Below are 14,625 nucleotides of genomic sequence, written 5' to 3'. Positions count from 1 at the left end.
AAATAACCCACAAAAGAGTTTAAATCCCAAAATATTTTTGCACAATAGAAGATACAAGAAGTGATTTCCATCATTTAATTAAGAGAAGTCAAATACACAAAGATTAATTACATTTTTGGAAGTAATATTAGTTATTCAACTAAAAAAGTCACTTATAGACCAATTGTAAGTGATAACAATAAACGAACTTTCAAGAGCACATGCTTAGAAACAAGCGAAAATACAAAAAGGGATCCCAATGAGGATCCACACAAATACAATAGGAGTGCACAAGCACCAATTTACCAAAAAGTAATACAAAGTGAGAATAATCTCAAGAGCAATCAGATGCTTACAATAGCCACTATGGGTTTTCATAATGCAACACAAGAGATTTTACTAATGAAATGCTTAAAAACATTAATTAAACTTATGTAAACAATTAATCATTGAATAACTCATGCAACCAAGACATATACAATGCAAAATGCATGAACAAATTTCAACAACCATTTCTTATAAAAGAGTAAATGAGTTTAAAAAAATTACGAAGAGATTTTTTTTTGTTTTAAAATTTCATACATCATAATGAATGAATTTTGCAAATTAAAACACTAGTTTGACCATCATAAGAATCACCTCACTAGATTTTCATTCCTTAAAATCAAGTGTATCAGTGACTAAAACAAGAGCACATACATAATGCCACTAAAGGGTCAAAGATAAACACAAAGGTGTGTATAAACATCTCTTGTCTATATATAATGACACTCAAAACATGTGTATCGGCGACTAAAACAAGATCATACTCACAAAGCCAATGATGAACTAAAATCACATACAAAGGTGTGAACAAATATCTCTTATCTACATATAATGACACTCAAAACAAGTATATCAACGACTAAAACAAGAGCATAATCACAAAGCCTACGATGGGCTAAAATCACACACGAAGGTGTGAATAAATATCTCTTTTCTATATATAATGACACTAAAAATTCTAGTGTATTAGCAACTAGATCAAGGGTATAATATCAATGCCAATAATGGGGTAAAAACACACACGAAGGTGTGAACAAACATCTCTTGTCTACATATAATGATACTGAGATAAGAGGCATAAGGAGGAGAAGACACTCGAGGTAAGAAAGCTTGTAATGGAAACACACTAATGTTATCAATAAAAATATCAATTTTAACCATCTTTCAAAATACTATGGTTTCAAAAATAGATAGCCATCAAAGATAAACAAAGTTATAAGCATTCATAAAAATAATAGCCATACAACACACTTAGATCGAGAGATCAAACAACTGTCGATTAAAGTCAAACCATAAGTTGACAATCTAAACTGACATAAAACGAGGTGCACACAACTCACCCCCAACAACATCTCTGAATCAACAAAAATATATATGGATTCAGAGGCCAATCAATTATCAATTAGATCCAAGACTGATATCAACATGACACTCATAAACTTTGATAATTGCAGATTGATAAGATGATTTAAGGTGCACACATAACTCACCTCAACGGTTAACCTTGACTCAATAACAAGGCCAAGAGAGTTCATGCATTATATATAAAATTTGGTGATGGACAAAATCAATGCCACAAGAAGACAATAAATACTCATGGAAATCAATTTCCAAATAGGTGAATTTATATCAAATAATTGATTAAAAAAACAGATTTCAAATCAAATCCATTAAAGTTAGATAAAAATCTTATCATAAGAATTAGTGCAATTGGATGCACAAACTATATGTCAATCGATGCAATCACATGCAATGCAACATAGGATGTCTTATGACAGTTTTTACAAATTTGAATAAGTAAATAAACATGCAAATACGATGTTTGAGAATCTTTAAAAAGATTATAAGTCCATTACTCAAGAAACTAGTGAACTAAGGCACATCTCATACAACAGATCCAATAAATCTCACTAAATAAACAAGAATAACATATATAATCTTTAGATCTAAATCTATAGTGAGGCAATTGAAGACAACATATATAGATTTCAAAAGACCTAAGTGTAAAATCACACAAATGCAAAACCACTAGGAGCCAACTAAGAGCTATACATAAACATAAAAAATGTTGACATTATTGATAAAATGTTCTCAAAGAGCCATATATGTTTGGCCAACGCCATAGACTCTGAGTTGTCTACATGGGTTGCTATGCCCAAGGAGACTATTTTCGGAATAGTCAATTAGAGTAAAATGTGAATGTCTACTTTGATAATGATGATAGAGAACGGTAAAAGGGGTAAAATTCATAAACAACATGTGTGCTTAATTAGCAAACTAAACTAATATTAGGAGCTTAGAACTCACTACAGTTGTAACGGCCGCGTCTAATTTTCCCACCTAGCTAAGAAGCTTCCGGTAACTCTGGTATATACCTCAAATAGTCTTTATTGAATAGCATAAGCATGACTTGTTATCATATACTCAAATCTTTTTTTGTGTGCTTATCTTAGCAGTTTCTTTCTTGAGTATTGATATTTTATATCACACATCTTGGATATTGTATTTTCATTGCATTGTGAAAAAATCTCTTGTTTAATGTGATCATATGTGGGTTCATAGTTATGTATGTTATTAAAATCTCTTCCCACATGCATGGTCTATGCTTCCCACACGCATGGTATATGCTTCCTATATGTTTTTTTCACATTTCTTTTCAAGTTTTTCATGTATTTCCTCTCACCCTTCCACTCACTTCCCATGTACTTTCTAGAATCGGTAACCATCATTGTTAGATTTTAACAAAAATTTAACTCTTACTGAAAAATCATGAATGATAAGAATAATCAATTTTATTTTAGTTTTTATTTTTTTCTTGTTCGATTCCTATTCAGTTACCATATTGCTTCATTTTTTATTCATATTTCGCTTTAAAATTAATACTTCACTTCTTGCATCCTATGAATTTTAAAATGCCTCGCTTCTCGCTTCCGCTTCCCGTATCATTTCCCACTTTCACTTCCTAGTTTGGCAACTTTGGTATATACTTAAAGATGCCTTGATCCAACACAAGTCATTTGATAATAGTCTTAATAGAACAATGTCACTCAAACATACATGAAATAACACATTCACATGATAATAGAAAAACCTTATGAGAACATAGAAAACACGTCTATATTAAAAAATGATCACACAATACATCTTTTTAAACTTTATGCTTGATCATATCACAAAAAAAGAAATCCAAAAGATAGTCCACACATACGTTAATAGACATTCAAAAACGAAATTTCGTATTTTGCAAAAACATGAATACATAAGATTTTAAGAAACCATATTTTTTGTAAAATGTAAATTTTCACTACACATTACATATTTCAAAAAGACAACAATAGAGCCTTCTTTCATAGTTTTGGGGTGTCTTTGATGTGAATATCTTGCATTCCAAACGCTCTTGACAATTACAAAAAGGTCGTGAACTCATTTTCCTATCAGCACAGATTTGTTAGAATGTTTCATATTTTACATGCATCACATTTTAAGATTGCTAAGTTCCCCTCCTCCTTCATCCAGGCTTGGGACTGGCAATGGAAGATCAAGCAGGCCTCCCATGGTGGAGTTAAAAACTTGATATATATCACACATCACGTGCACATATATATCTATGTACCAAACACATTAGAACAACAAAGTGAGTCAATAAACATGTTATAATAAGCATCTCATTATACACATTTCAAAACAAAAAGGCACACAAATGTATATCATGCTTAAATTTTCAAAATGTATGGTAATTAAAGTCACAACCACAACAAAAGTAAACTTCCCAAATGTATGATAATTAAAGTCACAACCACCACAAAAGTAAACTTCCAAAATGTATGATAATTAAGGTCACAAGACTCACAACCACCACAAAAGCATATCATGCTTAAACTTCCAAAATTGGATGCAAAACATTCATGCGTCCAAAATATTCCAAAGTATCATATAAACAAAACCCATCACTGCTACATCACATGTATCACATCACACCCTCCTACCACACCACCCTTGCATACCACCTCTCCCTAACCCCAATGCATGGCTCCTTTTTGTCCACCACGTGTACTTGTGCCACCTCGTGATATCAGTATTTTTTATATTCTATTGACAATATTTACATCCAAAAATATAAGATTGCTTGCATGAATGCATAGATGAACATCATAACAAAACCCTTACCTTGGGTGGAGGAGGATGAATATCCGTGTGTAGTGCTCATACTGGTACCTATTTAAATGGACTATTTATGCTTAATCTAGTAACAAATACAGGAAAAATGTATGAAATGCTATGAAGTAAATAGGCTTATAGACAATACCAATGTTGTAAGTATCGTACTGTACGATACATATCGTTACTATAGGCAAAAGCGATACGATACACACTCATATCATATCATATGTATCGTACGATACAATCATGTATCATACCATATCGTACGATACAAGATGTATTGTATGATACACCTTTGCCGCACTTTAAAAAGGGCCAATTTTTTTTTTTTTTGGTTTTAAAGACTTCTTGAGGGCCAACTTCCTCATTTGTGTAGAAACCAATAGAGGGCTATTCACACACCCTAGGAGTCATGAGGTGATTTCGGGGCTGCGATTTGGGGGCTGATCTGTGCTCAAGGTAGAGGGCTCTTGCTGTTTGCTTAAGAGTGCATTTTCATAATTTTTTCACTAAAGTGGGTTAAGGTAAAAATTCTCTATTACGAGTAAATCCCTAATTTCTGCCTCGAAAGTTAGATCCACTGAAATTAGGGATTTATATCAAGGTAGAAATCAAGCTCCACACTCCTCCAACAAAGATGGCATCTGATGATTCGGCATGACAATGAGGCACTCAAGTAATAAGGAACCGATTGAAAATCTACTGCAACTATTGCCATAATTATTTTTATTTATGTAATATGAAAGTATGAGTCTCGTAGCATGTTCTGAATTGCCAGATATTTAATATTTTGCATTGTTTTTGTAAGATAGTTGATGTTTGATGATGTCTTCATAGTGACATAAATGCTTCATATGTGATTTTATGGTTGTATTTTGTGCAATTCATCATTGTTTCACGTGTTATGATTTTTTTTAGATTTTTTGTTTTTTTTCTGAGTTTTCATGATTTTTTGGATTTTTTACAAATTTTTTATTAAAAATTATGATTTTTTAGGATATGATACTTATCTTATTTTGGGCCTGACTGATATAGGTAACAACGATAATTACGACCTTGATTGTTCTTGTGAGATAGTTGATGTTTGATGACGTCTTATGCTGCTCATAGAGACATAAATGTTTCACATGTGATTTTATGGTTGTTTTGTGCAATTCATCATTGTTTCATGTGTTATGATTTTTTAGAATTTTTGCTAATTTTTTTATTTTTTGTGATTGTTTTTGCAATTTCTGAAAATTATGATTTTTTACGATACATATCTTATTTTGGTCCCAATCGATACGGGTAACGATACAATACTTACAACCTTAGAAAATACATCTAAATAACATGATGGTATGATGCGACGTCTGCTACTTGGGGGCCTCGAGTTAGTATCAGCATTGCTCAAACAAGTACCTATATGCCACAACATTCCCTAAATAATCTTCATCCAGCTAGCTATGAACCTTAACACATACTATATATACCTGAAGGAGCCGCATGTCGTGCAACAGTAGTTGCTTGTGAAAAAGTGCTACTTGCACAAGTACCTGTATAAGAAGAGTCGTATTATTTAAGTATCCATATCGATAACAAATATTTTATAGTAATAAATGGTTCATGCCTTGTGTGAGAGAGCCACAACATGTTCATCTGAATGTTGGAAAAGTGCACTATGGACACCCATTTATATATATCAAAGTCAAATTTGATTTTACAGAATTTAAGAGTTTTATAAAAAAATGCATGTGTGTGTATTACCTGAACTACTTGATACTCCAACTCTAGCAATAGAAGTCATACAAGCCTCATTTTCACTTCTCGCACATTTCTGCCTTCGTGGATGAGAATTAAGTGGTTCCTTGCAGGTTCTCATGTTGTGACCTACACCACCACACCTACTACAAGTACTTGTTTGATCATAGGGACCCTACGACCTGGTGTCTCGTCTTCACGAATTCTCTTTTTTCTGGGATGGCTTGGTGTCTCCTCATCCCCATCTACATATTCCATTTTATCAGTAGAAGAATTGCACTCAAATTTGCCATTATAGTGTACTGCAATATTAGATTTGTTCTCCTCTCTAATTGCTCATGCAACTCTATTAGATTTGTTCATGTTTCCTTTAATATTATCTCATTCGAATTAACTGGTTATGCATTGTGACTCAATCTTCAGGTCATGGGTTTGGTAGACATCTTCAGAGCTAGGATAGTTGATGTTTCGGAACATTCACTCACCATTGAGGTGACTATATTGAACCTTGATTTTATAGTTGGATTTGGATGTCCTATTTTGATATTTTCTTGAGACCTTTTGTACACCTAATGTTTAATCCTCCTCCAAATATTATTCTGGGTTATTCAGGTAACTGGAGACCCTGGAAAGATTGCCGCTGCATGTAGAGCACTTAGCAAATTTGGAATCAAAGAAATTGCAAGAACTGGAAAGGTAACCACCATATACATGTGCAGGAAAAGTTATTTGAAATTTAGTAGTTAGTGGATCTTCATGGTTCCTACAGATTGCCCTGCGACGTGAGAAATTGGGTGCATCTGCTCCATTTTGGAGGTTTTCTGCAGCGTCTTATCCAGATATTGAAGACACAAGGTCTGAACGGCGTAGACTGGCAAAGGATTTTAAATCAGTACCTGGAGATTCTGATCTATCATCAAGAGTGAGTGTCTTGTTATAGAATGAGGAGATGCTTTCTCATCTCTATTCATGTCTTATGTTCCATGATCATCTATATTTTTTCTCAGTCTGGGACCAGAGACCTAACCAAGAACTTGGCAGCATAACCTATGACTTGGACTAACTGAGAACAAGTTGACTTTATCTGAGTTGGTGCCAAGTTCTGAATGAGCCAAGGTGCACTGGTCAATATGAGACCCGGTAAACCTGGTTCTGTTAAAGTTCCAAGGTTGATGCATGATTTAGTGTTATTTTAAACCATGCTATGGATTTTGCTTCCCATGAAATGTAGTCTTTATGCTCTTGATCATTTAATGAAGTTCTCGTGACTCCTAGTAAGATCAATTTTCAAGTTTGATGCTATTATTTTCTATTGTCAGGCTACTTCTTGCCAATTTGCCTTATTTTGCTTACAAGATCGTTTTTCTTTTGGTGAAAGTCTTCCCTTTTGTTTTTTTCAATCACAAATGTCTTCTAGCATGCAGGGAGACGTTTATCCTGTGGAGCCATATGAAGGTGACTTTTGGATGAATCAAGTTCTTGATGCTAATTGGGGTGATCTTGATGATGAAGATGTATGATGGAAATATATATCTACTGATATTTGTTTGTTCAACATTCAACAGTGTTGGTACTGATGACACTCAAATTGTTGACATTTTTTTCAGTCTACTGGCCTGAGGTCACACACTTTATCTATGCTTGTGAATGATGTTCCAGGAGTGTTGAACATTGTCACTGGTGTTTTTGCTCGTAGAGGCTATAACATCCAGGTTTAATTCAAACCTCTCTCTCTCTCTCACACTCACTCACTCATCCAATTCTTGATTCCTAGAGTCTGGCGGTGGGACCAGCTGAAAAAGAAGGGGTCTCACGCATTACCACGGTTGTCCCTGCCACTGATGAATCAATTGCCAAGCTGGTTCAGCAGCTGTACAAGCTTATTGATGTTCATGAGGTGAGTAATCATATACCTTTATAGTCGAAGACCACAAATATGTCCAAACTCTAATGCTTGACTGTGAGGACTGAAGTGACTTAAACCAGCTCAACTGAAATTTTGATCTGAGAATTTCATGGACTCAGAATATCACTGGTCCCATGTGATTCATCCTCCTCGTCTATAAAGTTAGGTGACTTTGGTGCCTTATCATATTGAGTCAGTGTGGAAACCTACTTGTTCTTTTTTGCTCTCAAGTCAGTTCTGTTTCTTTAGTCTTGAACTACGATACTGAAAACGGATGATTTTTTAGGTTTCAGATATCACTCATTTGCCATTTGCTCAGCGAGAACTGATGTTGATTAAGGTTGCGGTAAATACTGTTGCTCGAAGGGATGTGCTGGATATTGCCAGTATCTTCCGTGCCAAGGCTGTTGATGTGTCTGATCACACAGTTACACTTGAGGTATGTTTCTTTGTCACAACCATATTGACAAAAACGCTTTAGTAGAAATATCTGGTCATTGTAACTATTCAAAAAGTTTGGGAACAGATGCTGTCTGAATGACTAGGGAAGAAGTCAGTGACATTGGTCAACTTCAGTATTACCGCACCGAGTTCTTTAAAAGATATGTTCATTCCTGCAGCTGTTAGGCACCCCATCTTTCAATGTCATCCACCTCCTGTAAACTGGTTGTAGGCTGCCTCAATATAATAGTTCTGCAATGAAAATTGGATGGTTTCATTGTCTTCTTTTGCTACTAATATTTACTAGTTTATCATCAACATGTCATTGCATCTCTGTTTTAGGATGTTTTGTAAATGACAAAAGCGTGTGCATCTTAAATGCTCTAAAATGACCATCTGGGAATATTTTCCAAATGATGGAAATACCTATCATTTGTTGTTTTTAACTCTATTGAAAAGACACAGATTTTATCATTTTCACCTCAATTGCTTGAGAGATGACTTGCTTGGTCCGATATAGATATCTTTTCTTGCTTGATAATGGCTACACCAAAGATACACTTGGAGTGCCATATCATTTATTGTTTGGAAATGCATTGCTTGACACACTGAATAGCCTGTTGTGCTTAAAAGTTTTGGAGTAGCTACTTACTGGTGGTTCTGCTACCTATTATGCTGCCTGTTTCAGCTTACTGGTGACCTGGATAAGATGGTTGCGTTACAAAGGTTGTTAGAGCCCTATGGTATATGTGAGGTATGATCCTTAACTTGATGCTTTGAGCTTCCAAAGAGTGACCAGAACTTATAACTAGTGAGAACTCCCCACCCTTGTCTTCCAATGGAGTGTTGGAGTAGGGTTTGGTTTAGCATTTTGATCTCCAACTCTTTTCTAAAGCTGTGGCATTGACGATAACAAAAAGCAGGATGTTGCCATCTGGCATGAAGGGTTTTTTGCCAGCTAGTTGTACTTGTTTCTGTAATGAAATGGTGGTCTTCCACAAAAACACTTGAATCCACCAAAAGAGTCTATAAAGACACTTCAAGCAAAACCCATAAAAGGGTACAAAAAGGAAGAACACAACAATGAAATAATAAATCTTTATTAATAACAAAAATGCTTAAGAAGCATTGAGTAAATACAATGGAGGGGTTCACCCCTATTTATACAAGAAGAATGAAATGGGGAGAGTTCACTTTGAGCTCTTTCAAAAAGAGTCGTCGGACTCTAGTCCAACGGCTCTTATTGTAGCCGTTGGACTAGAGTCCAACGGCTAGAACCTAGTCAAGTTCTAACAAGAACTTGACTAGATTATGTATCTAGTTCAAATTGAACTAGATATATAAAAAAGAAAAATAAAATAAAGAAAAAATAAAAAAGCTAATAAAAAGATATATAATAAAAATATATATATATATATAATAAAAATATACAATTTACATTTTAACACTCTCCCTTAAACTTATGGTACAATGAGCGAAAGTTTGTCTAAGAAAAAGTGAAATCTGGGAGCAGCGAGAGGCTTGGTGAAGAAGTCTGTTAATTGATACTCTGATGTAACATATGACAAATCAATAGTTCCATATAGATATTCCTCTCTGACGTGGTGATAGTCCATTTCAATATGTTTGGTGTGTTCGTGAAATGTTCAGTTACTTGCAATGTAGATCGCACTCTTGTTGTCACATCACATACGTGAAACTTGCATTGCTTCAACTCCCATGTCATGGTCGTGGTTGCCATGACTCGGTATTCAGCTTCTGTGGACGAGAAAAAGACCTTCTGTTGCTTTTTGCATCTTCACGAGATTAACGATTTACCTAAAAAAACACAAAAACCAGTGGTTGAGTGTCTGTTATTGGGATCACATCTCCAATCAACATTAGTATATGCAATTAGATCTAGTGAGGAAGTAGAAGACAAAAAAAGTTCTCGTGAAAGAGATGACTTAATATATCTAATAATATGCAGAACGACTCCCATGTGGACAGTGGTGGGAGCATGTTGGAACTGGCGGGCTGTGTGTACAACGTGTGCTATGTTTGGTCTGGTAATGTAAAGATAGGAAAGTGCTCCGATAAGCTGTCTGTAAGGAGTAGGATCTTCAAGAGGTTCTCCATAATCAATTCTCATCTTAACGTTGACAACTTCTAGAGTGTCCACTTTCTTATCATCTGTAGTTTCAGACCTAGAAATAATGTCAAAAGTAAATTTAGATTGAGATATTAAATACCCACGAGGGGAATAAGCAACTTCAATTCCTAAAAAATATCTTAATAAACCTAAATCAATCATTTCAAAATGTGTTTTAAGAAGTTTTTTGATGTTTTTAACTCCTGTTTATCGCCTTCGGCTATGTCACATGGGTGTGGGTGCGATACTTTCAAAAACCTTGGGTGTGGGGGTGTGGCAGGGCAAAAATGTAAGAAATTAAAAAAAAAAATATATATATATATATAATTTTAAAGTTCTAACAGTTAACATTGTCATAATTTAACAGGGAGGGGCTCAGCCCCTCTCTTGACGAAAACAGGGAGGGGATTGGCCCCTCCCCTACCGACCCAACAAGAGACCGAGAGGGTACCTGCGATGAGGGAGAGGAGGAGGTGGTGCTGGGCTCCCATGCGAGACGTCGGGAGGAGAGGAGGCGAGAGAGAGCGGAGCCGCGCGGGAGAGGAGAGGAGAAGATTAGGGCAAACTTCTTTCGCAGCCTCTTTTGATCGGGAAACAATTTTTTTTTTAGGTTAAAAAATTGGACAAAAATGACCCTAGGTGCATTGACTGCACCTAGGGTTGTGTTGACCGCACCAGGTGCCGCACCCGCATCGCATCTTGTCGACGCGGGTGCGGCACCTGCTTTGCTGAGTCCTTATGACTTAGGCCTCCGGTGATGATCATGTCATCTATATAGAGAAGAAGCACTATAATCTTTCTATCAGAACTCTTAATAAACAAAGCAGTGTTAGTTAAACAGGATTGAAAGCCAATATTAGGCATAACCTGATTAAACCTATCATGCCAAGCTTTTGGTGCTTATTTAAGACCATAAAGAGCTTTTTCTAAACGAAAAGCTTTACCCTTGGGAATACTAATACTAGGTGGGGCTTCCATGTACACTTCTTCAACTAGATTTTCATTTAGAAATACATTTTTTATATCCATCTGAAATATGAGTCATTTTGTAATGGAATCCAAGGCAATTAAGGTTCTAACAGTGGTCATACGATTAACTGGAGCAATGGTTTCTTCATAATCGATGTCATATTCTTGGGCATAACCTTTGGCCACTAATCGGGCTTTATATCTCTCAAGAGTTCCATCACTCATGGTTTTAACTTTGTAAACCCATCGACAACTTGTAGGTTTTTTACCTAGAGGAAGATCTTGAATAATTTAAATAGAAGCTTTTTCAAGTGCATCTAATTCAGTTTTCATGGCTTCTACCCATTCTACATGATTTTTGGCTTGAGAGTACAATGATGGTTCCTCGTACGAGTGTATTAATGCAATAACTGGCCTATATGTGGGTGAAAAGGATTCGTATAACACAATTTTTTCAAGCGATCTCAAAACTCGGGATGACTTGGTGGATACTTTGAAATATTTTTCTAGTGCACATGGAAGATTTGACTATCTTCGTCTAGAATATTGTAAACTAACATCCTTATGGATTTGTTCTTCATTGTGTTCGAGATCAACAATACTTCGATCATTGCCAAAGTCACATTCAAGATCACATTCAATAGGTTTTGAGGTCAAATCTATTAGGAACGAATATTTAGTGACTTTCTTAGGTTTTTCAAAATAAAAAAAGCTTTCTTTCTTAAGGAAAGATACATTTCTTGATACATATAGTTTTTCATTTTGAAAATCAAAACACCTATAGCCTTTTTTATTATCGGCATGTCCTAAAAAGGCACAGGAAATCACACGAGGAGAGAGTTTGTCATTTTTGTTAGTGAAAACAAAGCACTTGCATCCAATCACTCTCAATCTAGAGTAATCCGGAGAAAGATTCACAAGTTTTTCAATTGTAGTTATATTTTTCAAAGAGGAAGATGGTATTCAATTAATAAGATAGGTAGCAGTTAGGAAAACTTTTGCCCAAAATTCTTTTGAAACATGATTTGCTATTAATAAAGTCCTAGTTGTTTCCATGATGTGTCAATGTTTATGTTCTGCTAGTCTATTTTGTTGCGGTGTGTATGGACAAGACCTTTGATGTATAATGCCATGTAAACTTAGATAGTTTTTGAATTCTTTGGACATAAATTCTCCTCCTGAATCTGTGCGAAACATGAATATATTATTTTGAAATTTGTTTTTAATCATGTTATAGAATGTTTGAAAGTACGAAAAGACTTCCGATTTATGTTTAAGGAAGTAAATCCAAGTATGCCTAGAAAAATCATCAACAAAAATGACATAATATGCAAATCCATCTTTCGAAACAATTGGTGCAGGACCCCAAACATCCTAATGTACTAATTCAAGTGGTCTGGAAGAAACAAATGTTCTATCATGAAATGATAATCTTTTCATTTTGCCAAGAATACAATCTTTATAAGTAAAATTTTTAGAATTACAAAATTTTTCAAGATCGGGGAAATGTTGGATTTTGGCCATATGAGGATAACCAAGTCTTTTGTGTCACAAATCCAACTCTATTTTCTGAATATTATAACAAAAAGCTTTCTTAGGCAATTCCAAAAAATCCATGTAATAGCGTCCTTCTTTATGACATTCCCCAATCAACTTTCTTAACTAGCGATTCTGTACCCAACAACCATGAGAAAAAAATGAGACATTACATCTATAATCAAATATTTGAGAAACATATAAAAGACTTAAATTTAGTTTAAGAATATATCTAACTTCTAGAATAAAAAATTTCTTAGTTGTATGGACCCTTTCAAAATTTTCTATTCCTTTTATTTCAAGAGTGGTTCTATTAGCTAGAAAAACTTTTGACACACTTGACTTATTTTTGAAACATTCGGATAAGCTATTGTCATTTGGGGTTATATGAAAAGAAGCACAAGAGTCAAGAAGCCAAGGAAAGTTACTTGGATCGGAAAAGGATGAAACAACTGCTCCAGTTGAGGCTTCAGATGAGGAGGAAGCTTTTTTGATAAGGGGTTAGAGAATCTTCATTAATTGAGCGATAGAAACCGATGCATCTTGATCTTTGGGTTCCAATCTAACAGTCGCAACTTTCTTTTCTCTTAGCTCTCTAAGTTTAGGACACTGAGGCCTATAATGCCCTAGTTCATGACAATGGTGGCAAATGCCTTTTCTCTTGTTAAAGTCATCATTTTGTCTATTGAAATGAGGTAGCCTGTAAGAGCGTACATAGTTACTCGGTCTAGACACATCTAGAACAGAATCATTTTCTGGTTTTGGAGTATTCTTTTTAATTATGTTTTCCTCTATAGTTAGTTCCTCTATAGTATCAACGATAGAGAAAAAAGAGCCGATTTAGTCAACTCAAATTCCAGTCTTAAACCGTTTACAAATTGATAAAAATGCTCCATATCAAATTGTTTTTGAGGGAGCTCAATGTCTTCGGGACAATGCTATTTTGGCTCTAAAAGAGCCAATTTTTCTCAAAGTTCGGATAACTCATTATAATATTCTCGAATGGTTTTATCTTTTTGAGTCATTGTCCGAACTTTGTCTTGTAAATTGCACACATGTGCAATATCTTTAAGGGAATACATATTTTTAAGGTATTCCCAAGCCTATCGCATGCTCGAACTTAGCAAGACTAGGGCATCTTTTAATGTCTACGCTATTAATTAGCCATGATATAATTTTTGCATGCCCTATCCTCTACTCTTTCCATTTTTTTTCATAAGTGGCTAACGCCTTGCTCTTCTCCTCTTTCGTTAAATGAACTTGTTTATCACCCTCTATTTTGGTGAGAGATAGTTTAAGTTTCGAATCGGAACCATGCATTGTACCCCATAACCCTTTTCTCCAAATGTGGGGCTTCATAATCGAAGTCCACATTACATAATTAGTATCATTTAGCTTCATAGGTATGATGGTGGTCTTATCATTGTCATCTATCTTTTGCAAGGGTGAGAAATGAATAGATGAGAGAAGAGAAAGAGAAAAAGAAGAGATAAGAGTATAAGAGAGAGGATACAACAACAACAACTACGCCTTCATCCCAAAACAATTGGGGTCGGCGATATGAACCAACAAAGAAAATCATTATGGGTCTTCCACATGAATCCTTCTCCTCCATTCATTTCTATCCAATGCCATGTCCTCGGTGAGGTTCAAAGCATTCATATCCTTTCTTATCACCTCCATCCATGTCTTCCTAGGCCTACCCCGACCTCTTTTA

At 35.1% G+C, this 14,625-nt stretch overlaps 1 protein-coding gene across 1 annotated transcript in view; it reads left to right on the top strand.

The window, feature by feature from the left end:
* LOC149840929 (acetolactate synthase small subunit 1, chloroplastic-like) overlaps window positions 1-14,625 on the top strand; it is a 45,381-nt gene that overhangs the window by 16,232 nt on the left and 14,524 nt on the right. The window contains exons 4-11 of the mRNA XM_090003469.1: window positions 6,349-6,417; window positions 6,538-6,621; window positions 6,695-6,847; window positions 7,350-7,439; window positions 7,533-7,637; window positions 7,700-7,822; window positions 8,118-8,270; window positions 8,961-9,026. Of these exons, the coding sequence (XP_089859595.1) occupies window positions 6,349-6,417; window positions 6,538-6,621; window positions 6,695-6,847; window positions 7,350-7,439; window positions 7,533-7,637; window positions 7,700-7,822; window positions 8,118-8,270; window positions 8,961-9,026 (843 nt within the window). The remainder of the gene's footprint in view (window positions 1-6,348; window positions 6,418-6,537; window positions 6,622-6,694; window positions 6,848-7,349; window positions 7,440-7,532; window positions 7,638-7,699; window positions 7,823-8,117; window positions 8,271-8,960; window positions 9,027-14,625) is intronic.

Source organism: Nuphar pumila, chromosome 4 (genome assembly GCF_984573655.1).
Source record: "Nuphar pumila chromosome 4, dmNupPumi1.hap1.1, whole genome shotgun sequence".
Lineage (NCBI taxonomy): Eukaryota > Viridiplantae > Streptophyta > Magnoliopsida > Nymphaeales > Nymphaeaceae > Nuphar > Nuphar pumila.
This window is presented reverse-complemented; position numbering and strand designations above follow the sequence as displayed.